This window comes from Ictalurus punctatus, chromosome 19 (assembly GCF_001660625.3).
Source record: "Ictalurus punctatus breed USDA103 chromosome 19, Coco_2.0, whole genome shotgun sequence".
Taxonomy (NCBI): Eukaryota; Metazoa; Chordata; class Actinopteri; order Siluriformes; family Ictaluridae; genus Ictalurus; species Ictalurus punctatus.
In genome coordinates, this window is record NC_030434.2 from 3,705,294 (window position 1) to 3,732,192 (window position 26,899).

At 38.0% G+C, this 26,899-nt stretch overlaps 1 protein-coding gene across 4 annotated transcripts in view; it reads left to right on the plus strand.

Annotated features, from left to right (window-relative positions):
- pde3a (phosphodiesterase 3A, cGMP-inhibited) overlaps positions 1 to 26,899 on the plus strand; it is an 80,446-nt gene that overhangs the window by 31,625 nt on the left and 21,922 nt on the right. For 2 of the 4 annotated variants that reach the window (XM_017494584.3, XM_017494588.3), the window contains 7 exons: positions 8,987 to 9,232; positions 17,645 to 17,805; positions 19,906 to 19,967; positions 20,104 to 20,332; positions 21,586 to 21,659; positions 26,279 to 26,463; positions 26,603 to 26,740. In XM_017494584.3, the coding sequence (XP_017350073.1) occupies positions 8,987 to 9,232; positions 17,645 to 17,805; positions 19,906 to 19,967; positions 20,104 to 20,332; positions 21,586 to 21,659; positions 26,279 to 26,463; positions 26,603 to 26,740 (1,095 nt within the window). The remainder of the gene's footprint in view (positions 1 to 8,986; positions 9,233 to 17,644; positions 17,806 to 19,905; positions 19,968 to 20,103; positions 20,333 to 21,585; positions 21,660 to 26,278; positions 26,464 to 26,602; positions 26,741 to 26,899) is intronic. The other 2 variants (XM_017494585.3, XM_017494586.3) reach the window with 2 other exon arrangements.

A 26,899-nucleotide genomic window follows, 5' to 3' on the forward strand; every position in this document is an offset into this window, starting at 1 on the left:
CTGAAGAAACTGCACGCGCCTGCCCCACAGTCGCTTAGATGTCAAACTTGACTCTAATGTGACTGGCAGTCTCTTCTCATCCAGGCTCTCCAAAGCTTCTATTCCTTACAAGGCCCTGCTGCAGGAGCATGTACGCTGCATGAGTTGATGCTGTCGTTCACGCCCCCTCTCACTCACCACCTCAAAGCAGCCTAGAGAGAAACAAGGGCAAGGGGAGGGAGGAAAGAGAGAGAGAGAAAGAGAGAGAGAGAGAGAGAGAGAGAGAACTAGTGAGGCATAGAGTGAGTAAGAGTGAAAGAAAAGAGGCAAAGTCTTTTAATAGACTAAGAGCAGTTCGACTGAACACGTTGTCCTTACTCAATCTGTAAAGGGTCATGTTGTTAGGGAAAGAATAAATGTGATACATTATTTGCTAAATTCTGGTCTACCCTTGTCCAGCGTGAAGGAACTGCCATGTTTTTCTTGACATTTTTATAGCAAGAGAAGTGAAGGGAGGTGTTGGAGTTGTTTAGATTAAAGAGTCTTAAATGGGCAGACATGGAAACACATGGTGCTGAAGCTCCAACAATTCACCTTTTCACAAGCATGAAGCAAGCGTTTCAAGGTAGCCTGCCATATTTATGGTCTGAGATCGTAGTGATGTCGATATACAATGCTGGGTGGTCCGGCATGGGTTTGAGAGAGCCAGCAGTTTAAAAAGAATGTTTACGACCATATGTTCTCCTAGGACTAGGCGAAAGGGTGAGGAAAGACAGCTGTATGGAAGTCAGTAGTCCCATGTGACTGGTTTTGTTTTAGCTCTGCTCTCACCTGCGAAAGGTTTCATTGCTCGTAATATTCATTGGCTTCTGAGTGTTTGCCACCTTTTAAGGTCTTCATCTAAACCTTTAAGCAATGCAATTTCAAGCGTCATAATTCAAAGATTTTTTATTTAATAGCGTACTGTATTTATAACATGCTCAGCGTAGGTGTAGCTTAGCTCTACAACAATTAAGCTTAAGGTGAGCAAGTATGTCCATAGCTGGCATTTCAAAGAATCTGACTACTTGAAAACCACTGGCTGTAAACATGGGGCTCGACCCTTTTGATTCAAATGGACAGATGCAATTGATCTGTTGTCTGGTGAAATGTTTTGTTTGTTTTTTGGGACCTGCTCCTGCTGCAAACCATGACTACAACACTGTTCTTCCTCCAGATAAGTCATTATGCCCTCCGCATACCTGGATTGTTACTAACTTTAGCTAGCTAGTTTGTTGCTGCTGTGCTCATTAGCAAGATAAACAAACTTGCTAGCTTTCCAAGTGTGAAAGTATAGCTAGCTGCTGACTTGTTTTCTAAACCTGGAATATTTCACTGAAAGACTGTTCAGATTTGCTGTTATTCATGCATTTCAGTGTCTAAACAATGTTCAAAGTGGCAACTATTCATTATCGGATATGACGACACAGTCACTGTGAAAAAAAATGGCATTTTCTTCAATAACAAGAAAACACAGGACTCCATGTAGGGAGGGCGATGATGTGAACTGACTGTGGACTTAGGGCTTTTGTAGTTTTTAAGCCACAAGCACTTATATATAGTGTGTTACAGTATATCGGGGCACAGCTTTTGTGGCAGTAATTTTATTTTTTTTTAAAGTAGTCCAGACTGATCAGTGAGAACCAAGTTACTATGACAATCCTTGCTATAAACTGTCTTACACATATATATGGGTGTATGTAGGGGTGTGCATGATGTAATCAGTTACTGCAAATTATATATCAGTGTAATTATTTTTATATATCACCCAGTCCTACAGTGTGCACAGTATATTAAGGTAAAAGGCATTTTTAGTTTCAGACAAAGGTCTGTTTTAGTTTTTGTTAGATACTCACATATGAAGCCAGTAACAAAATCTGTCCTCATTACTCTGTTACAGTTTTAGATATTAGGATTTCTATCAAAACTTCTCAAGTTGCTAAGGCAGTGATAATGTGCCTAGTGCCTAGTGATACTGCTAGCATATTTCATCACTAGGACATTATCGCTGCCTGTCTGTTATCCATGTTAAAAATTCTAAGAATGTCAATTTCAGCACAGTTTGATGATTTTGGCTGGTAAATGTGCTTTTGTATTACGGTGTTAATGATTGTTAAAATGCTTTCATGTCATGTGTTGGCAGCAACACTAACATATGGACATATTATAATTAGGCTAAAGAAAAAATAGGCATTCGGCTTGCAGCTCATTTTCAGTAGGCCTAATTTAAATAATCATTGTAGCGTTGAAGGAATTTTAGGCAGATATCTAGAGTATTAGAAACTAGAGGACAATTTTAAAGTCAAAACAGCACTATCATTATGTGGCCATGCGGTTTGCACCAACGACACATCAGTGTCGTGTAGCACATTTGCCAGGCTGAAGATTTTCCATGTTCATAAAAAATTTATGGCAGTTGCTAAAATATATGCAATAATTAAAACTAATTTAGATTCTAATAACATAACATATACTAACCTGGGGTTGAGAATACAACTACTGTTATGAATTTCCCCAATCTGAATATGTCAGAGTTGCTGTACAGATGCACTCCATGTGCTAATAGTAGAAAAATTAGTGGTTTTACTGTAGCATTTAAAAAAATAATAATAAATAAATAAATCATAAAATCATTCAATCAGACTCAGAAGTCAGTTTATACCTCTAAAATTATCATTTCAAATTTGTAGTCCAGGAAACCAGCACATATCAGTTTAGAGTGTGCCAGACTATGGTCAGAATACAAATTTCATGATTGTGCTGCTGACTTCTGTAGTAATTGAGAGCCAGAATCATCAATCCCTCAATCAGATTGATTGCTCAAGTTTATACCTCTGTAAAAGATGTTGCACAGATTATATATATATATATATATATATATATATATATATATATATATATATATATATATATATATATATATATATATATATATACACACACAATATTAAAGGATGAGCCATCATTCATAGCCGTTTAGATGTAATAGACATGCTGCTTGATTCCATGTTGTTGTTTTTAATAAAGTTAATCAAAACTGGAAGGAATAATTGTGTCATAGTTTTTTTTTTGCTATTGAGTAGATGAAAAGTATAGCCCTGCATTTCAGCTGCAGCAGGGTTTAGACCCACATCACTCATTCTTCTCATGAGAACACCTCCTCCTGCAGGTTGATAGAGGTATAGCAGTTGAGCGAGAACATCAGGAAAAAATAGAGATAAGACAAACATCAGCCATTCATTAATAATTAAATGAACGTAATTGTATATTACCCACAGAGCTGTTTAAAACCAGGCTAACATCTCTCATTTCACTCAACCAAACTAACTTTGCATTTTGGATATGCAGACTGTATACACAGTGCAAACTTTATAAAACTTATATAAAGGTTATATAATTCACAGTCATGTGATAAAATAAGTACACCCCATGGAAATTGTTGGCTTTTTTGACATATTTGATCCTCTTTGAAACAGTGCCTATAAATAAAGTTTATATAGTTGAACAAAACCACAAGGAAAATTTGCTTTTTCAATAATTTATTCAACAGAAATATCAATAGATGTGATCTTCTTCTGCAGAAAAAGTAAGTACACCCTTGGCATCAGAAGCCAGTAGTGCCCCCTTTAACAGAAGTTACTTCTTGTATGCGTTTTGCATAATTGTGCACCAGTCTCAGACATTGGCTTGCTGGAATTTTTGACCACTCTTCCATGCAATATTCTTTCAGTTGCAAGATGTTTGAGAGTTTTCTGGCATGTACTGCCCTTTTCAAATCCCCCCACAACAATGGGATTCAAATATTTGGCTTTAACTAGGCCGTTCCATAACCCTCCATTTCTTCTTTTTGAGCCATTCCTTGATGGATTTGCTCGTGTGCTTAGGATCATTATCCTGTTGAAAGATCCATTTTCGGTTCAACTTCAACTTTCAGACAGATGGCCTCACATTATCTTCAAGCACTATTTGATTTGATGCAGAATTCATAGTTGAATCAATGAATGCAAACTGTCCAGACCCTGAGGCAGCGAAGCAACCCCAAACCATAACATTTCCACCGTCATGCTTCAAAGTTGGTATGAGGTGCTTCTCCTGAAAATCTGTCTTTGGACTGCGCAAAACATGTCTGCTGTTACTGTGGCCAAACAACACTTTCTTTGATTCATCTGTCCAGAGCACATTAAAGGCGCCTTCAAAAAGGCCTGGACTTTGCCTGTATGCTCATTGTATGTGCTATATGCAGCTGTAGTCTTGCAAAGGCTTTTTCCTGGCACGCCTCCCATGCAGGTCAAACTTGTACAATCTCTTTCTGATTGTAGAAGCCTGCACTTTGTCACCAACAGTTGCAAGACTTACTAGCAGATCCTGTGATGAAACTTTGAGGTTCTTGGAGACTTCTTTTTGCATCAGACGGTCTGCTTTTGGGCTGAATTTGCTGGAACGATCAGTCCTGGACAAATTGGCAGTCATTTGAAATCTGCACCATTTGTAGATGATTTTCCTTACAGTGGAATGATGTATTTCAAATAATTTGGAGAACTTTTTAAAGCCATTGTCAGACAGATAGGCATCCACAACCTTTTTTCTGAAGGCCCTACAGAACATCTTGTTATGATGACACCACACACCTCAATAACAAAGGGAACACCAGACACTAGATATGAGCGGGGTATAAATAAGACCGGTTCCACCTGCACTCCCTAAGCAGGTTCTAATCACTGACACCTAATCCTGAACACCTGATCCACTTTTATGGATTTGAAGGTGTGAGAAATATAGGGGTGTACTTACTTTTTTCCATGTGACCGATCTGTTTTTGTTTTTTTTTTTGTTAATTTAAATTGTTAAATTACTACAAAATGTTAATTGTATGTCTCATTTGATAGAGTGTATAACCTTTATTAATAGGCACGGTTTCAAAGAGTATCAAATGTTTGTCCAAATATGTCCAAAAACGCCAAGAGTTTACATGGGGTGTACTTATTATTTCACATGACTGTAGGAATCTGCATCTACAGTGAGCACAGGCTCACCAAAATTGGACAGTTGAAAAAAAAAGCCTGACCTCTCTCATCAACAAGGCATTTCCACTTATATAACTGATGCTCACTGGATGTCCCCCCCCCCCACTTTTCTATGTACACTCTAGAGAATGTTGATTGCATGAAAATTCCAGATCAGCTATTTTTGAAATGCGCTTACCTGTTTGGCATCCACAATCAAACCATAGTCAAAGTCACTGAGATCATATTTTTTCTCCATTCTGGTGCTTAATCTGAACATTAACTGAAGCTCTTGACCTGTATGTGCAGGATTTTATGACTTGCGCTGCCACCACATGATTGGCTGATATATATGGTTAAAAGTATTTGGACACCCAGAAGACTTTCCACTAGATTTTGGAACATGGCTGTGGGGAAGTCAGGTAAAGAGACCTGGCATGTAGTCGATATTCTAATTCAGCTCAAAAGCTGTTCAGGTTACGGCTCTGTGCAGGCCACTTGAGTGCTTCCAAACCACCCGTGGCAAACTATGTCTTTATGAACAGAGACATGGAACAGGTTTGGGCTAGGCCCGTCAGTTCCAGTGAAGGGAAATCATAATGCTACTGCATACAAAGACACCATACACCTCCATCCTACACATTGTGTGCCTCCAGGTTTGGGGAAGGACCACATATGGGGGTCATGGTCAGTGTGTATAGTGTATGCAGGCAACAAGGGTGTACCACAATGTCACTATTGATATCTATATATGTGTATGTACCTGTATGTGTTGAGTGCACCAAATATTCACATCTGTATATCTGTTCAGACTTAAGCCCAAAAAACAAAGCAGGTGTGGCTTAAACTTGGAGTTGTTTTTTTTGTTTGTTTGTAACTCCCCATGACATTTTTCAACAAATTTATTTGATTCTATTTCCCAAATCATAGGAATAAATAAAGTAGACTACATAAAAACCACCAGTAACCTGACCAGGCAGTCAGGTTATCAAGGATCAGTGACTATAAGCTAAACATGATCCCCCAGCTCTATCAACTGACTGATATTAAGAGACAGTAGCAGTGGTGGAAGCAGGGCCATTGGCAGCATCTAATTCGTCCCAAATTAAGGCAGCATGTCTTCATATTATAACGATTACATCTTCAACTGTTGCTTTGTTAACTCACATTTTGTGGATTCTCTGGTGAGCGGTCTCGGCTACTTTCTTGGGGGAAAAGTGTGATCTCCACGACATTAACCGTGGCATGGTTGTTAGTACCAGAAGAGCTGGTTTGAGTATTTCAGAAACTGGAAATCTCCTGGGAATATCACACACACAACAGTTTCTAGAGTTTACACAGAATGGTGCAAAAAACAAAAAACATTGAGTGAGCGACATTTTCGTCAGTGGAATTGCTTTGTTGGTAAGAGAGGTCAGAGGAAAATGGTCAGATTGGTTCAAGCTGCCAGGAAGGATATAGTAACTCATATAATCTCTCTGTTAGAACATTTGCCTTGCACCTCCAAGGTTGAGGGTTCAAATCCCACCTCCTCCCTGTGTGCGTGAAGTTTGCAATCAGACAATTTCAGTAAACTATTTTTGTTATAATCTGCTCTCTGTTATCCTGTATAAGAGGGCTGTGTGTGTTGTGCACAATCAAACCAAGTGGTGCACAGGCTATTTGGTTCATTTGTTTTCCAGTTGCAGCAATTTGGTCCCAGTGTTGGCTGACAGTACCAGGTCACATAGTATTCCAGTAAACTGACAGGACTGAGAGTGGCTGTATCAAGACAAACATTACAGATAAAATATCTATTACTGCACATAGTAAACCGCAGCCAGATCTTTTGGTTGACTCACTCTTATTTGAGTCAACCAGAAGAAGAATGTTGTTAGGATAAGCTCCAACGCCTGCTTTCCGCATTCTCATTGATGTTGCTGTGTCTATTGGTGTGAAATTATTAGTGTAATAATTATTACTCTCTTTGATTTTATTTAACTGATGTTTTGGGATAAAAAAAAAAAAAATAATAATAATAATATATATATATATATATATATATATATATATATATATATATATATATATATATATATATATATATATATATATATATATATATATATATATAATAACAGGGCTTCTCTTAATTTATTTTTCATGCTGGCTGGATTTCGGTAAGGAAGTGCGGTCATTCTCAATTCTAAGCTAAAGCAACTGAGATGCTTTTCTGCTCACCACAGCTGTAGCCTTTCTGTCAGCTCAAAACAATTTGACTTCTCTCAACAAAAAGGTGATTCTGTCCTCAGAACTGCCGGTCACTGAGTAAACTCTAGAGACTAAAGTTATATAAATACTCAAACCAGCCCATCACGGCACCAACAATCATGTTGATGTGAACATTACATTGATGTGAACATGTATTGAGCTTTGCCTTCAGTAGTTTCCTTAACCATGGTTGAAGTCCAGAAACTGTAGCATATTTTAAAGTATTTGTGCATGCATTACATTTACATTTATATTCATTCATTCGCAGATGCTTTTTATCCAAAGCGACTTACAAATGAAGAAATGTATAAATCGTTTATTGTGATGTCTTGATATTGGTTATTAAAAGAAATGATATACTATTGTTTCCAATTTTGTTTTTTACAATAAGGTACTCATCCCTCATCATAAAGGTATCACATGCAAATATGGCATCATTTGGATATAAAACACTAGCCACTGTAGAAGATAAAGACCAAGAGCCTAATGTAGGCCAGAGCATATGCGTGAAGCTAAACATCAACTCTTCATCAGGATGTCTTTCAGCTGTCAGGAGGAACAGGGTTGAACAAGGCATATCAGAGTCAGACAGACATATCAAGCGTTTAGAAGCCCATGTGGCTTGGTGCTGATAGAATGGACAATAGGACCCTAGTGTATGTCTGTGGTGCTGTGGTGTGATGTATTGTTTTTTGTTTTGTTTTGTTTTGTTTTGTTTTGTTTTGTTTGTCTGGCTCATTCTAACCATTTTTACTGTATATATGTATAACAGACAAAAGAAACACATTCATGTACTGGAGTTTATTTGCAAAATCCAGATCAACAAACTCATTAACATTATCCAACGCTTAAAATCAGGAAACAGGCTAGGGTCACTCACAAAAGTTTTAAGACACTTAAATTCTCAGGTAGACTTGAGGTTGGAACAATTTTGCATAGACATGTAAAAGCAAACCTGATTTATGTACTTCAAGAACCAGGAAGTAAAATCGTATAATCCAGTATTCAGGAGACTAAAACCTCTGGTGGCTGGGAGGGGGAGTGCCCTAAACTGGTGTGAGCACTGTACTGTAGTGTACATGATACATGGATAAACTGTCCTAATATCCTGACTGGGCTAATATACCTGGGACTTGACTTTTTCAAAGGAAGTCATTGTCAGAGGTCTTGAGTTGACAGCTGTGGGTTTGGTCTGTGATGCTTGTTTTAATTGATGTTTTTGTGGTGAGTGGCACATTGAAGACAGACATGAGCGGTTTCCCAGGTGTGTTTACTCCTCTGCATTCACTCATCCACCACCAGGACCTTGGACAGTTCACCAGGGGTTGCTGATACCCTAGAACACGCATGATACATACTGTAGAAAGCACATGATAGAGAGCTCACTGCATGCTGTGACAGTTGGGTCCAAAGCAGGTTCTCAATTTAAATGGATTGTTGGATGTACTAGCTGAGAGAGCGATAGAGAGAGAGACCCTCAGGTGAGTTCTGACTGGAGGGAAGCGTTGATAACGTGTTAATAAACAAACATTTTTTCATGACATTTTCTCTCAGGTTTCAGTTGCCAGAAAGCATTTTCAAGTGATTTAAACTCAGACATTGCTTCCTTGTCTCCTTTTTTATTAACTGCTGAAATTTGGAGTTGTTTAGCTCACACTTTGTTCTTTTGATCTCTCTCTCTCTCTCTCTCTCTCTCTCTCTCTCTCTCTCTGCAGTTCTCAGGCACCAGTGTGATGGTGGACATTGCAGTGATGGGTGAAGCTCATGGACTAATCTCAGACCTTCTGGCTGACCCATCACTGCCTCCAAACACCTGCAGCTCCTTGAGAGCTGTTAGTAAACTGCTCAATACCCAACTCACCTTTCAGCCCCTGCACCACCGGTCACGCATCAACCCTCTGCTGGTTTCCACTGATGGATGCTCTGACTTTGAGGAGGGTGATAGACTGGCTATCCCTAAGGTAGGACCTCATTCTTCCATCTTAGTGGAAATAGTGTTTCATTCATACAAAGGAGTAGAGACTCAGCTCCTGAGTGACTGGAAATGAACAGTAATTGCACCATCATGAGTTGGAATCCTGGTGATGTCACAGTGAGGGTTGGGGGAATAACAAAGCGATAGCTAACTTACAGCACCTCTCTCTGACAAGCACATACACACATACATGTCGCATTTCTCATCAGAGAAATAGTATAGCCTCTAATGAAGCTGACAGTGACATACATTCTCAAAGAAGCTTGAACTGGCGCGTAGAAAAATTTTTAACAGGAAAAACACGCATAAAGTTCACTGTGACCAAACAGCTCTCAAACTCTTGTCCCATGCTACAGTAAAATTAGCAAACAAAGATGTTTATTAAACCTCTTTCATTAAACCAGGCCTTTGAGTATGTCACACAGCACTGAACGATGATCTTAAACAGACCACTGCTAGTCATCCGGCTTCCCAGAGTCCTCCGACAGTTCAGCTTTTAAATCTCGGATGAATTTAAGGTGATGTTTTGGCAGTCGGAGTGAAGAAAAACATGAACAGGCCTGGTTCCCTAAGAACTGTTTTATCTGTCATCTCTGCAGCTGTGTCAACATGGACATCTTGGAAGGAGACCGGGTGAAAATTTGGAATCGGTGTACTTGAGAGCTACAGTAATGCTAACACAATTCACAGAAGGTTGCAAAGAGCACAAGCTGTTTCATACGTTTCAATTACAGGCCTATGTGGCCTACATCTTTAAATGTGAAATTCAGGGAGCACTACAAAGGAAGTATTTGTTGCACTATTGGAAGTGTCTATTCATTCAGCCACAGCAAATTTTGAAAAAATAATAAGACTATTAAATCGATTCATGGCCTACTGCTCAACATTTTCACACTTCACACCTGTAGTCATATCAGTGTGTTCTTTTATATAAGTCTCTTATATATATATATATATATATATATATATATATATATATATATATATATATATATATATATATATATATATATATATACAGTATCTCACAAAAGTGAGTACACCAATCACGTTTGTAAATATTTGATTATATCTTTTCATGTGACAACACTGAAGAAATGACACTTTGCTACAATGTAAAGTAGTGAGTGTACAGCTTGTGTAACAGTGTAAATTTGCTGTCCCCTCAAAATAACTCAACACACAGCCATTAATGTCTAAACCGCTGGCAACAAAAGTGAGTACACCCCTGAGTGAAAATGTCCAAATTGGACCCAATTAGCCATTTTCCCTCCCCGGTGTCATGTGACTTGTTAGTGTTACAAGGTCTCAGGTGTGAATGGGGAGCAGGTGTGTTAAATTTGGTGTCATCGCTCTCACACTCCCTCATACTGGTCACTGGAAGTTCAACATGGCACCTCATGGCAAAGAACTCTCTGAGGATCTGAAAAAAAAGAATTGTTGCTCTCCATAAAGATGGCCTAGGCTATAAGAAGATTGCCAAGACCCTGACACTGAGCTGCAGCACGGTGGCCAAGACCATACAGCGGTTTAACAGGACAGGTTCCACTCAGAACAGGCCTCGCCATGGTCGACCAAAGAAGTTGAGTGCACGTACTCATATCCAGAGGTTGTCTTTGGGAAATAGACGTATGAGTGCTGCCAGCATTGCTGCAGAGGTTGAAGGGGTGGGGGGTCAGCCTGTCAGTGCTCAGACCATACGCCGCACACTGCATCAAATTGGTCTGCATGGCTTCCAGAAGGAAGCCTCTTCTAAAGATGATGCACAAGAAAGCCCGCAAACAGTTTGCTGAAGACAAGCAGACTAAGGACATGGATTACTGGAACCATGTCCTGTGGTCTGATGAGACCAAGATAAACTTATTTGGTTCAGATGGTGTCAAGCGTGCGTGGGGCAACCAGGTGAGGAGTACAAAGACAAGTGTGTCTTGCCTACAGTCAAGCATGGTGGTGGGAGTGTCATGGTCTGGGGCTGCATGAGTGCTGCCGGCACTGGGGAGCTACAGTGCATTGAGGGAACCATGAATGCTAACATGTACTGTGACATACTCCAAGCAGAGCATGAAGCAAAGTAGTTGCAAGTAGTTGTAGCAAAGTGTCATTTCTCCAGTGTTGTCACATGAAAAGATATAATCAAATATTTACAAAAATGAGAGGGGTGTACTCACTTTTGTGAGATACTGTGTGTATATATATATATATATATATATATATATATATATATATATATATATATATATATATATATATATATCATACACACATACTGATCAGCCATAATATTAAATCCACCTGCCCTAATATTGTGTAGCTCCCTGTTGTGCCGCCAAAACAGCTCTGACCCATCAAGGGTCAGGCAGAACCCTGACCTCAATCCGACTGAACACCTTTGGGATGACCTCAACCTCACTAATGCTTTTGTAGCTAAAGGAAATCCCCACAGCAACGCCCCAAAATCTAGTGGAAATCCTTCCCAGAAGAATGGCACTTATTATAACAGCAAAAGGGGAAATAAATCTGTAATATAATGTTCACCAAGCTCATATGAGTGTTATGGTCAGCTGTCCACATACTTTTGGCCATAGTGTATATTGTCTATACTCTACTGTATATTTTAACTATAATTTAATGTCCAAAACAATATTCAATGTGTGAGAAGCATGAAAACATTGGCAAGGTAGCAGCTTGAAAGATAAAATCACCATTTAGGAAAGTTGATAGCAATATAATGAATGCACATTTGAAGAAAAAAAAAAAAAAAAAAAAAAAAAAACCTGGTTCATATTTCACTAAAAAAGGAAGTTTCCCAGATTTATGTCCTGCAGCAACTCTCCTGCTAAATACTGTACAAAACCATGTAGGTTTAAAAGTACTCTGTCTTCCAGCTGAAATGGTGTTGACTGATCGTATGTATCATATGCAAATAACACATGTGAATACAATCAGAAAGTGCTTGGTCAAATGTTGACCATGTACTGTAATAACATACACATTTTTACATTCTGCCTCATTTAACACAACTACAGTGGCAAGAAAAAGTATGTGAACCTTTTGGAATTTCATGGTTTTCTGCATAAATTTGTCATAAAATGTGATCTGATCTTCATCTAAGTCAAGGGTACTGACAAATATAATGTGCCTAAAATAAAAACACAAAATAAATTCTGATCCCTCATGTCTTTATTGAACACACTCATTCAACATTCAAAATGGCAGTGGAAAAACTAAGTGAACCCTTAGAATTAATAACTGGTTGACCCCCGCTTTGCAGCAATAACCTTAACTAGGCGCTTCCTGTAGCTGTGGATCAGACCTGCACGTCGTTCAGGAGGAATTTTAGCCCATTCTTCCTGGCAGAACTGCTTTAGCTCGGTCATATTCTTTGGACGTCTCATGTGTATTGTTCTCTTCAAGTCATTCCATAGCATCTCTATAGGGTTGAGCTCTGGGCTCTGACTCCGCCCCTCCAAAAGGCGGATTTTGTTTTTCTGAAGCCATTCTGTTGTGGACTTGCTCTGGTGTTTTGGGTCGTTGTCCTGTTGCATCACCCAACTTTTACACAGTTTTAGCAGACGTACAGACATTCTCACATTATCCTGAAGAATTGTCTGATATACTTGGGAATTCATCTTCCCCTCAATGACTGCAACCTGGCCCGGCCCTGAAGCAGCAAAGCGGGCCCAAATCATGATGTTTCCTCCACCATACTTTACGGTCGGGATGATGATTTCATGATGATATGCCGTGCCCTTTTTATGACAGATGCTGTGCTGTGTGGTCTTTCCAAATAGTTCAATCTTAGTTTCATCAGTCCACAAAACATTTTGCCAATACCACTGTGGAGTGTCAATGTGCTCTTTTGCAAACTTCAGGCGTGTAGCAGTGTTCTTTTTAGTAAGCAGTGGCTTCCTTCGTGGTGTCCTGCCGTAGATACCCTGCTTGTTCAGTGTTTTACGAATTGTAGACTCATGAACAGAGATGTTAGCCAGTTCCAATGATCTTTGGCTGTCATTCGGGGTTGTTTCTTCATTGTGCTCTTGGTGTCATTTTTACTGGGCGCCCACTTCTTGGTAGAGTAGCCACAGTCCCAAAGTGTCCCCATTTGTAGAATGTTTGCCTAACTGTAGACTGGTGAATTTCTAAAGTCTTTGAAATCACTTTGTCACCCTTGCCAGCTTTATGTGAATCAACAATTCTTGATCGTAGATCCTCTGAAAGCTCTTTTTGGCGAGGCATGGCTTACATAAGCATGTGCTTCTTGTGCAGAGCAAACTCTAAAAGTTTGAGGGGTTTTTATCAAAGTCAAAGTCGCTGTAGTGCACACCTCCAAACTCATTTTCTTAACCAGACTCCAGGCGTGCTAAAACCTGACTCCAATTAGCTTTATTGAGGTCATTAACTCAAGGGTTCACATACTTTTTCCACAAGCACTATGAGGTTTTGTTGGTTGTTCCCAATAAAGATATGAAAGATCATAATTTTTTGTGTTATTATTTTAGGCACATTATATTTTTCAATACCATTGACTTAGATGAAGATCAGATCACATTTTATGACAAATTTATGCAGAAAGTTTGTCCTCCGCTCAAAGAAAACTCAGCTGCAGATCAAATCAAGCATCTCGTACACTTACAGCCAATCAGCATAGAGCGGCACAGGGATGACGTCATTTTGTAGTGCCAAAACCCAGAAACAGATTTAGCATTTTAGCACTTGAGCTGCTAGTTTCGCTTCGGAATTCATTACTCTACAGAGGTTGTCGGGGACATTAAACCTCATCACGCCAAACAGGAAAAAACGTTGCAGATAAACTCAGAGCTCTACAGTGTGACCATTTCACTCGCATTTACGACTGAAAAGTACTTTGTGCGACTGTGAATAAATATTTATTCGCATCGGAGCGAGTGACGTGTTCGGAGTTGTGTAATACAATTGGAATAAAAACTACAGGAAGTCCGAAATGCATCTACACCGTGCAACAGTTACTTTCACAATGCTTTTCATCATCTCAGTCAACCGAACAAGTGTGTAAATACTGCGGAGAAGCCATTATGATGACAAGTAGCTCTGTACATCATCTGCTTCCCTCAACTTTCCGATCTCACAAACTGTGACCTACTCGTGTAGACACAGCGGCGTCGGGAGGACTAAATTAATAATAATGCTAACGCTACAAGGTGGGTTTAATTCAAACTTCTTTATTAAATAATTCCTCACCAATCATAATCAAGAATAGCAACTGTTCGGTCTGTAAACATACAGTACACTGCCGCTCTCCTCCTACACCAACTCTACTAGAGCACTGACTTAATTTAAACTCAGGGTTGCCAGATATCAGTGGAAAATTCAATTCCAGTTTCCATGGTCTGATTTAATCCACCAACACTGTACTGGGGAAACTGATCTAAAAGGAACAACTGATATAAAAAAAAAAATAAAACTACTAAAATGTAAAGACAGAAAATGTGCTTAGTTATAAATAAATCATTTAATATATAAAAAGATATTATAATAACTTCATAAAATATAAATAAAATGAGAAATGAAATAATGTTTAATTACTATGGGTCACATTTAATATCAATTTGACATTAAGCTTAGTTCCCTATTTTATTAGAAAGCTATTAGCCTTTTTCCTGATATGGATAATGTTTGTGCTAGTCTACTTTTAATTAGGACTCTTTATTGTTTAAGATATTTAGAAATAAATATTTTATGTTTGTTTATTTATCAATTAACCAACAGTATTTCTCATTGCTATTATTTTAATTCAATTAACAGTGACCATGAGCAGAGAGCTTACATTTAACTGTTTATGACCTCCTGATTTAAAGCTTAAACAAAAAAAGATTGGTATGTGGATCGGTATCGGTTGTAAAAATCCTGATCGGAGCATCCCTAATGAACACCATTAATCTAAAGCGCTTTGCATCTGACGGGTAAATGAACTCACCCAATCACATCCTATATGAGATTATTCAGATATCTACACAATACACACAGAGCGGTTCGAGAACTGACTCCAGCCCAGAACCATGACAGTGGAAATGTCTAATAGTGCAGCTTTAAATATATTTAAGAGGAGCAGACTTCAAACACTGAACATAGATGTTTATTGTATTTGTTTACAAGGTGGAACAGATTAACGTTGTTGTTTTTTGCATACAGTCTGTAAAATTAACTGAAAATATTAAATGTAGTTTATCAGAAGGTAAATTAATGTGTCATGGCTCACACTATGTTCCTAAATTCTGTCATAATTGACAAGCTCAAGTTTTCACATGTCTACTTGTGTCTTATATTGTGGCAAATTAATGTTACCATCTCTAAAAATAAATAAATAAATAAAAACCTAAACTTCAACCGTTTTCCAAAATTTTTGACTGTGCTCCTAAATTTCATTAATTTTGCAATTGTAAAGAAATTGTTACTGCAGAGCCCTGAAACTGGTTCTCGCAATTCCCCACAAAAAACGTGGATTAAGATTCATCCACACAGTAAATCCGTATTATGGAAAATGTTTTAAATAAAGTTTGGAGAAGTTGTGGGAAGCTCGGTGATGGTGACGTTGAAGTCGAGCGACCGTGGTGTAGTTCGTTTATAGCGTACGGTTAACTGTTTATTTCTGGAGATTGTATTTAGGTTTCAAACTTCAGAAGCGTTGTGTTGATTTGTGAAAATGATCTCGATGGACAGAACGTGTTATTGTTGTAAATTTTTGTTGATTACAGAGATTATTTTTTGCAATAATTCAAAAGTCTATGTGAAAATCCTATTGGGTTTTTGTGGAGGGAACCGGTGTGATGATAACTTCCGGGTTCCGGTACAAAATGACGTCATCCCTGTGTCACCGCTCTATTGGGTGATCTGTCTGCGTCTCTCCTCCTGTAAACACTGTTACTGACTTTTCTGCATTCGCCTGAATTGTTTATTTGGTTGCATATTGTTATATTTGATGCGTATTTTCATTTCGTTGATGGTATTTTTATTTTTACCATCAACGAAATGAAAATACGCATCAAATATAACAATATATTTTGCTTCTACGAGATGATGCACAGTCTAATTTCATGCAAAGATTTGTACATTAGCAGGAATGTAGCACAACATGGAGGTGACAGCAGTGTTCTGTTTATTTAAATGTGAAAGTGCAATAAAAATATTGTCCCTAAAATAATCATGATAAATAATCGAGATTTCAATATTGATCAAAATAATCATGATTAACCTTTTAGCCATAATCGTGCAACCCTAATATATATATATATATATATATATATATATATATATATATATATATATATATACCCCTTTCAGAATCTGCTCAATCTTAATACTGTTAACAAAATAAGAGGGATCATGAAAATCCCATGTTGTTGTTTATTTAGTCCTGTCCTGAATAAACTATTTCACATAACAAATGTTTACACATAGTCCACAAGACAATATAATAGCTGAATTTATAAACATTACCCTGTTCAAAAGTTTACACACCCATACATACCGTGTGATGTTACCTGGATGATCCACAACTGTGTTTATGTTTTGTGATAATTGTTCACGAGTCCCTTGTTTGTCCTGAGAAGTTAAACTGCCCACTGTTCTTCAGAAAAATCCTCCAGGTCCTGCACGTTCTTTACTTTTCCAGCATATTCTGCATATTTGACCCCTTTTCAACAGCGGCTATATGATGTTATTGAGATCCATCTTTTCACACTGAGGATGACTGAGGGACTATTACACAAGCAGCAAATATTCACTGATGCATGAGAAGGCAACACGATATGTAAAGAGCCAGGGGGGTGTAAACTTTTGAACAGGATGATCAGTGTAAATTGTTAGTATTTTATCTTCTGGGAGACGTGCAACTATTTTATTTAGCGTCTGAGGGCAGTACCAAATGAAAACAAAAAAGATCTTTAAACAAAATAATATCAATTTACATTGATGATATATATATATATATATATATATATATATATATATATATATATATATATATATATATATTTATCCATTCCATCCATTCCATCTTCTATACTGCTTATCCTACTGGGTCACAGGGAACCTGGCGCCTATCCCAGGGAACACCCTGGACAGGGTACCATCACATACACATTCACACACCGATTCATACACTACGGACACTTTGGACATCTCAATCATACATGCCAATCATATATATATATATATATATATATATATATATATATATATATATATATATATATATATATATATATATATATATATACACACACACACGTTTTTTTTATTACATTTTAGCCTTCAATTTGTTCATCAATGTCCCTGGAGGAACAGGGGCAGTTCAGAAGTTAAGAACTTTGTCGCATGTGCCAAGCAGCTGCTGGATAAGTCTAGCTTGTTTCTCTTCCAGCACCGTTTGCGACGGAGTATGCCTTCTGGGCCTCTTCGGCGCATTTCCTCTTCCTGGACAACTACCACCTCTGCCACAGGGCTTCCCACCATTGAGCCAAGCCTTGTCAGGCGAGACCACAGTTCCACCATCAAACCCGTTCATGACAATCCCTCCAGCAGGTAAGTACACTTCACAATGTAAGATATGTTATTTAGCAGAATGTGGCAGTGGCACTGTGGCAGTGTGGCAGTGACACTGGCAGTGTAGTTTTGACAGTGAGACAATATGAGGCAAAAATATTTACAGTACAGATATAAACTTTACTGTGCAATTCATGTTATACAACATTTCATTTAAAACAAGATGTTTCCAGACAAAAGTCCTTTGACAGCTGTGCAGGCAAAGTTCTTTAGGAGCTGGTGAATATATAAGGTACATGTTGCATTCTATTGCAAAAGGGATGCCTTAACTGTAAATATGCCTCTTGTTTCTTGTTTATTTACTGTATAAAACAAGTAAAAGCTCCTTTTACTACAGTGATTGCCTCAGTGTCCCTAACACATGCTTGGTGTGCTCTGGTAAATGCAATACTCTTCACTTTAAAGTCTCTCACTTCTTTACAGAAGGCTTCTGCAGTGGTTTTAGTTCATGTTTTCTACCCAGATATGATCCAAAGTGTCTTTTCTCAAGCACCATGCAAATTCAGGCATCTTTTATTTCCCAGGTGGGGATGTTTGACTGACTGCCTGGAGGAATCCAAGGCATGGAATTGTCATTCTATAGGTCTGATCAAGAGTGCTTCCATTATGTTCAGTCACTTAACCTTACTCATTGGTGTATTATGGAATATAGTTTTGCTGACAATCTCATTTGATGTTGCCCTCCTTATCTCCGACTGAATCAACCTTTACTTCTATTTTGACTTGTTTTGGTCAGGATATGAACCCATCTTGAGATTAATTCCAGCCTTGTTCTCCCCTATGTTACTATCATATAAGACTTCCGCTTGCAGCTACCTTTGCACCTGACACTGATCATAAAGGACTACTAAGGCTACAAGGCAAAACCTAAGGTGGAAAATATTTCCAATGTTTTTAAAAAAAGAATGTCTACCAAATTGATGTTACAGATGAGACTCATATCCTAAAGTGTTTATATTGAAGGCTAAAGTTGCCAAGTTAAGGGAAATAAGGAAATCTGCAAGGTGATGTTCTCTTCCACAATTTGTAGGAAGACCATCCTAAACAGTTGTGACTAAGATTTAGATCCAGAAATTGGATCCAAGTGCAGGTTTTATTTCAAAAGTGCCAAAGTCAAACTCCAGACACAGGCTCTAAGTCGAAAGCCATTTTTCTATTCTATGGTGTATCTGCTAATCTGCTGAAGGGCCAATGTGTGTACACACTCAACATTTTCATAACCAAGAATAGCATTATTGTCAAAAGGGGTTGGGATAGTTTAGTCGTGCTGCTGTGATATCCAGTCAAATCAGCTCCGCTCATTCCCTTTGATAAACCAAGCATGTGCCGGTAGCTCAGTGCAGTAGCCACTACTAAGTTGTTTGTTCTAATTTGCTGTGGATAAAATATAGCTGGTTGAAGTGGTTTATTTATGTTGTGTGGTGACAAAAATACTTTACATGCACAAAAGTGGGTTGAAAGAATTTGGACATGGTCTGAGGTCAGAAATTACCATTTGGCCTGGCATCTACACTAACAGACGCACCAACATAAAGGAAATTTCAGAACTTGAGTTCTGCGCTGGCAGATTTTGAGTGCCAAACCGCTGTTATACTGTTCCACCCAGATCAACACAGACGCATTCATTTCTGACCACAAAAATAGTAACTAAACAGTAACACTGTTTTCACCCAACCAAATTAGCAACACACTGCAGTTATGCCACTAAGTTACACCAGCACAAAAATAATATTTTATCATCTTCTTTTTTGATTTTCTTTTTTTCTCTTTTCTTTTATTTGTCTGTGTTTTATTCCATTGCACAGAATATCAAATAAGACTATTCCTTCTATCTTTCCTCTGCCCTGTTCTATAATACCACAATTAGTGTGAAGGCAAAACATGGAGTCAGAGATATGGGTTTTACTGGCATTTTGTAGTCTTGTGCCACTACAACTTGTCTGTTATAACAGTGAATACACTGGGTACTGTGTGTATGTGTGTCTGATTGTCACTCTGGATTTTGTTTTCCTCAGTTAGTAATATGGCGAACAGTCATTTGTGGAACTCCTGTGTGTTGCTCACTGTCTCTGATTGCAGGCCCATGTCTGCCTCCCACATCACCTCAGCCCCCAACTACCTCTACAACAAAGTTAGGCAAGGTAACTATTTTGTGTGTGTGTGTGTGTGTGTGTGTGTGTGTGTGTGTGTGTGTGTGTGTGTGTGTGTGTGTGTGAGTGTGTGTGTGTGTGTGTCTGTGTGTGTGTTATATTTAAGACAGTGTATTCATTTGATCAGTAGGTTACCATCCCTTCAGCAACTCACCCATGGTCTCACCTTGCCACTCGCCTCCAGTCCAGGGAACCTCCGTGAACATCCCCACCAATAAGGTGCCCTCAATGGACCTGTCTGATTCTGGGGCCCTTCAGGGCTGTTACCTCTCACCAGGGACTTCTCACCGAGCCTTAACCTGCAACTCCCCCAGTTCCAGAACCTCACACTGGACTCTCCCATTACTCTGTAGCAGGTAATATCACCAGGACACTTCAGTGAGAGACAAAACCGTGGGCCACCTCATTTACTAAATCTCTGAAAATGATCTAACATACAGTAATTACATCAAAAATGTAATAGTGGAAGCATCCCAACAAACAGTCTTATAATCATTTAATGTAAATATTTCACACTGTTAAGCACAAGTGAATAAATTCATCTTTCTTTCTTTCTTTCTTTTTTCTTTATCTTTTGTGTGTGTGTGTGTGTGTGTGTGTGTGTGTTTTGCCTGTGTGTGCCTGTGCTTGTTAAAGGTATCTGTGTTATAATGCCCTTGACCTGTAATGAATCTTGGGTACAAAGGGACAGTTCTGTCAGCACTGCTGATTTACATAGCAGACCTAATGAGCAGTGGCAATGCCTGTTGCAGATAAGAGGAGTACAACATATCACAGGAGAAAAGAATGTGATCAGTTAGCCAGAAAGGATATAGCTAAGTTTCAGTGTAAAATATTACAACCCCAATTCCAAAAAAGTTGGAACACTGTGTAAAATGTAAATAAATGTAAATAAAAACAGAATGCAAAAGAAACAGCTGAAGGTTAATTGGGAACAGGTCAGTAACATGATTGGGTATAAAAAGAGTATCATAGAGAGGCGGAGCCTCATTAGTGCCTATGGAATGGACAGCTTGAACATCTGGAAAGGCACCATCAATGCTGAAAGGTATATACATGTTTTAGAGCAACATCTGCTTCCATCCAGATTCCATCCCATCTTTACTTCTAAGAGTCTCTGCCTCTCTAAGATACTCTTTTTTTTACCTAATCATGTTACTGACCTAATCTTGTTGCCAATTAACCTAATTAGTTGAAAAATGTTCCTCCAGATGTTTCTGTTTACTAATACTTACTTTTCCAGCCTTTTGTTGCCCCCATCCCAACTTTTTTGAGACGTGTTGTGGCCATGAAATTCAAAACAACCTTATTTTTTCTTAAAATGGTACATTTCCTCAGCTTAAACATTTAATATGTTTTCTATGTTCTATTGTGAATAACATATGGGTTTTGCAAATCATTGCATTCTGTTTTTATTTACATTTATTTACATTTTACAAAGTGCCCCAACTTTTTTGTAATTGGGGTTGTACTTAGCAAGCATTAACGATCATTTATTAATAGATCACAATATGCTGTATAAATAAAAGGGCTTGATTTGCTATTTGCTTTTATTCCTCCAAAAGATGTGTATTATTACAATCCACCTATCTAATCTGCTCTCTTACAGCTGTGGAAGGCCATATAGCAAAATGTTGCATGGACAGGATTCTCCAGATAAAGTTGACAAAACACAACTATCAGGTAGTCTTTTTTTGTTTGTTTGTTTTAATGTTTTTTTTTTTTTTTAAATAACTGTTCTTGTGCATTAGTACTGTACTCTACCCATACTGAAAAACTGCTTTCTAAAGTAAGACATACTTAATGAAATGAATTATTTAACACCTCACTTATAACTTATAAGCATCTCTGTTTATGTATTTACATTGACATATTAAATATTGTATATTTATGTTTTTGTTTGTTTTACGAAGTCTCTTTTACCAGTTAAAATCTGTTAATTCCATCATTAGACCATTGTTATTTTGGAGAGAACATAACAGTGCATTTTGTATTTATGGAGTTATGAGTAGACGTTAAATAAATTCCAGAATTACGTAGCACCGTTAATGCCAGCTGTAAATCTACCAAACTCTGTTAAAGACAAGTGTGTAAAGTTTGGTGTATGTACAGTAGAGAGTGACCATACACAGAGGTGTTTAGTTAATAGTGTCATCTAGTGGCTAAAGTCAGATAGTTCCTTGGATGTCTAGTAATGCAGGGGTTTTCACTGCACTTTTCCAGGGCAAGGCCCCCCAAACGGCGTTAAAATTTGACCGAGGCCCCCCTTTTGCAAGATGTCTTTAAAACACATTAAAAATACAGACTTCTGAATATATCCCCCTTTTTTTTAATTAATAATGACATGTTACATCTTTACATTACATTACATTAGGAATTGATTGTGTGTGTGTGTGTGTGTGTGTGTGTGTGTGTGTGTGTGTGTGTGTGTGTGTGTGTGTGTGGTTGTCTGAGAGTGAGAAAACATACAATGGGGCCAGGGGGCTGCGGTTCCCACTTTGAAAACCACTGTAGTAATGAATGAACAAGGACAAGGTATTCTTTATAAACTGTTGTGTAAAGTCTGATAGCTTTTTCAGAATTATAACACTACTGGCAGAAATCTGCCTTGACTTGGTCAAAAAATGTTTAATGATAATCACGCAAAGTCTTCATGATTTACAGCTGTTTTGCTAACATTGTGCCATTATTAACGTGGTAGCCTGTAAGATTTTTTTTTTCTATCAGGTCCTGTGTGCAATGTATGTATATAATCTTTTTTTTATTAATCATCAATTAATCATTATAACAATCATTAATGAAAAAAAACAAAAAAAAAAACAAAAACAAAACAGGAATCAGTCATTAACAGGTTTGTTAACAAAAACACATTTGTTGTCAGAGGCATTCATAGGGTTTGAAAATTATCAGGCCAAAAAAAGTGAAAAGAAAGAAAACAGCAACAACAACAACAACAACAACAATAATAATAATAATAATAATAATAACAACAATAACAATAATAATAATAATAGAATTATGTACAGTACACTGTGTGTTTCCAGGCAAAATGTAATTTGTAAACAGAGTAATTCTACTTTTTGTCAGCAGACAACTATTTTACTGTGGCAGTAAATGTTGAAGATCATGGTTCAAGATAAAAAGCTTTCTTATTTCTTATCGTATTGATCGTATTCTCAGAGGAATAATTAGGATCCATATGAAGTCTAATAAGAACAATGTCCACAATCCAAAGAACATAAAACTGAGACAGTCAAGAGTCATACACAGAATAGTCACAATATAACACTTCCTAGAGACAGATCCAAAGCCGTGGTCAGTGATACAGGCAGCAGGGGCCGTAGCACAGAGTAACCAGAATACAGGGAAATCCCAGACAAGAACATAGAAAAACAAGACAGGTCATACACAAAGTTCAAATGGTAAGATTCACGATGTGACTACATATCCATCTTCTTTATATATGTACGAAACATCAAATGACTGTAACCGATGAGAAAGTGTTCTATAACTTGGGATATGGTGCCCTCCTGTGGCATGGTGATGAAATGTCCATGGTGTGCGTGAGACATATAATATATATCGTACACATCGGAACATTTTGAATTAAATTAACAGTATTAATTCTTCTAAGTGAGGTCTTTATGAATTTATTCACTTTCCCAGAGGTTCCGTGCATCTCATGGTAGCTTGATGTGATAGCCCATGAGTATTCTAATGATCACTTCTTTATGATGTTGGTTCTCAAACTGAAACTCCTGGATCTGACCTACTGGTTCTCAAAAGGACAACAGTCAGCAAAGAGATGCATGGTCAATGTGTACACAAAATGTCCAGGGACGGTTTGCTGTTGTTTGCCTGGTGTGTCCTGAGACATGATTGTCCTTATGTTAAGCAGTACAGTGCCATCAGGATTAGTGTTTGACATGGAGCACTCTGAAAAGGCATCAAAGGTTGCTGTTCTTGGCCCCAATGACAAATCCTCTCATTTGGTGGTGAGTTGGTCGAAGGATTAAACTATAACCACAAATTAATTTCCTGTAACAAGAAGCTAATCACAGAAAGGCTCTTGGTTGTCTTACATTGCATGAGACTGGCCAGTTTCTCTCTGCTGCAACTGTCCTCAGTGGCCACTCCACAGGACGGTGTCATGAAGTGGATTGAGTGCAGCTTGGAACTTTGGATCATGTACCAACATATTATCCAGATATACCAGGCACACTTCTTTAGAAATGCCCTGAAGAACTCATTCTATTAGCCCTTGGAATGTATCTGGTGCATTACACAACCTGAATAGTATAGAGTACGGAGCCAGTAGTGAAGGCAGCTTTTGATTTTGCCTCAGGTGCTGGAAACACATATTTGGTTTGGAATCTTGTGATCTGTGAGTGTGAGGAAAGAGGATGCAGATCACAATGTTTTAAAAAAGCACATGAAGCCACAAACGAATAAACTAGTACACTATTTCCACATATAAGAACTGGCTGTTTTAAAACTCATACATAAAACACATACATTCTGTGATTAGTCACTGTGGCAGATGTATTATTGGTGTAGCAGTGGCCCAGGTCCTGAAAGTATAACAGCTAAAGCTAATGATACTGTAGGTTATGTGGTTAGCATACGCATTCACAGCAATATCGGCTATGAACTGAAGCACTTTATAATTGAAATGTTCACAACACACATATTAGATTATGCTGTCTGACGCCGACTGCGTCGACCTCAATGCATCATTACTAGTGCGGAAATTAGTGGGTCCATGTCTTTTCTCAGAGCCGTCACTAAGTAGTCTAATAAACCTTTAAATGACTCCTAAATACTCAACCATTTACAAAAGATTTTGTACATTGGTCCCACTCTTAGGCCTAAGGATTTCTAAGACTATTTTTTAGTACTGAAGACCAAAATTTTAGTCTGAGTAGCTGAGAGATTCATACAAAGTTGGGAAATAGTCAAATAAATTGTATTTTGTTTTTGTAGCATTTTTAACAATAGACATTGTCATAAAGCAACTTTACAGACATCCAGAAGTAGATATAGATCCCTAATGAGCAAGCCAAAGGTGACAGTGTCAACGAAGAACTCCCTTCCTTTTAAGTGAGGGGGAAAAACCTTGAGAGGAACCAGACTTAAAAGAGAATCCGTCTTCTGGGTGATACTGGATAGTGCAATACTGTACATTACAGCATACAGTTGCAAAGAGAAAAGGCAAACAGTACTAAGTGCACAGTAAATTCCCTATTGTTGCATTAACACCCAGAGTGTTCATTTGAGTCCAGTGGACTTATATAAACATTGTAGGGTGTAATTCAACACTGTGGGTGTTAAATCAACACTGGTGATTTTGCTATGTGTGTTGAAAAGAATTGGCATTTTACTATGCACTGGAAGTGTAAAGTGGCGTGTGTAATTGGATCAGTAACTGATGTGAATATAGAACTAATCTATGAATACCTGTATCAGTAAGCCATCCTACCTGTACAGTTCTGCCATACTCAGTACAGTTACATATTGCATGCATAGAGACAGTTCACAGGTTAAAATATCAGTGGAGGAGCATGTGCTGGCTGTATTCTGTGAGTCTCATCCTTTGATAAAAAGAGCCAATTTCCTTGTTGGGAAAGGATTAATTTGTGAACTATAATGGAAATTAATTGTAAAAGCAAGATTAGCTAACCTTTAGGAGAGTTCTCGATATATCTGTGTAAATATGACCTAAAACAACATCAGATTTTCACACAAGTCCTAAAAGTAGATAATGAGAACCCAATTAAACTCAATTGGATGTAGGCTTTGCCAAAGAGTACATTAAAGGCACTCATGAGCATATTTTTTAGGCCTCTGCCACTTGGTGGTGGAGGCATTATGTTTTCAGGTTGTCTGTTTGTCTGAGATTCGCGTTAGTGCGATAGCTCAACAAGAAGTAGTTGAATGTTCATAGCCTTATATGGAATTATCACTGTAACCTGCAGATGAACTGATTAGATTTTGGAAGTGATACAAACAGGATCAAGGTCACAGCAAGGTCAAATGTCTGAAATAGTTTTTCTTCAATAGCTTCCTTCCTGTGTGAAGGATATTTTAAGGGTATTTCAGGCATCACTGTCAATGCTTTTGTTATTGAGTTCTACTTTTTATGTTTTGGGGGTTATATTTGTTTTGCTTAGTTGTTTCGAACATTTGAGAATTACAGAAATTAAAATACGTATCTATGTGGGCTTGCTTAATGAGGCTCATTAAGAGTTAGAGAAGCAGTAATCTCTGTAAAAACAAGTGATTTCTTGTCATTAATCAATCAGACGATCCAGCTTTGGTGTCGCCTGACTGCGACAGTACCTATGAAACAAATCACAGTGACAGCAGTGATTTTGCACAGACTGAGGAGGATGGAGAGGCTCAAAGACAGTCCTACAACAACATGCAGGATCTTTGCAGGACATTGCAAGCAGAGACCCTTCTCTTACATCCTTTACTACCATCAGAGGTAACTCTGTTAGATATCTTCTGTTCATATGTCCAATTTGCTGTAATGATCACATTTTGAACATATTTCTTAAAAAATAAGCCTATGACTGTTGTAAGAATATTGAATGAATAACCCAAAGTTTGTCTTCCTTTTTAAGAACAAACCTATTCTAGCCCCTGAACCACTGGTCATGGAGGGCCTGGGGCCTCTAATGAGTCAGATCAACAATTGGAACTTCCCAATATTCAGCCTGGTGGAGAAAACTAATGGGAAGTGTGGTTGCATCCTAAGCCAGGTGAGGCACTGTAACTGTAACGATACGCTACCATGCATTGGGGAAAAGCACATAATGCATAAAGACAATGTTCATCCTACTAAGTCTAAACCATTACTGTTATAATATCTGCAAGGAAAAACTGAATAACCCCAATAAATGTAACAGGCTATTATTAGG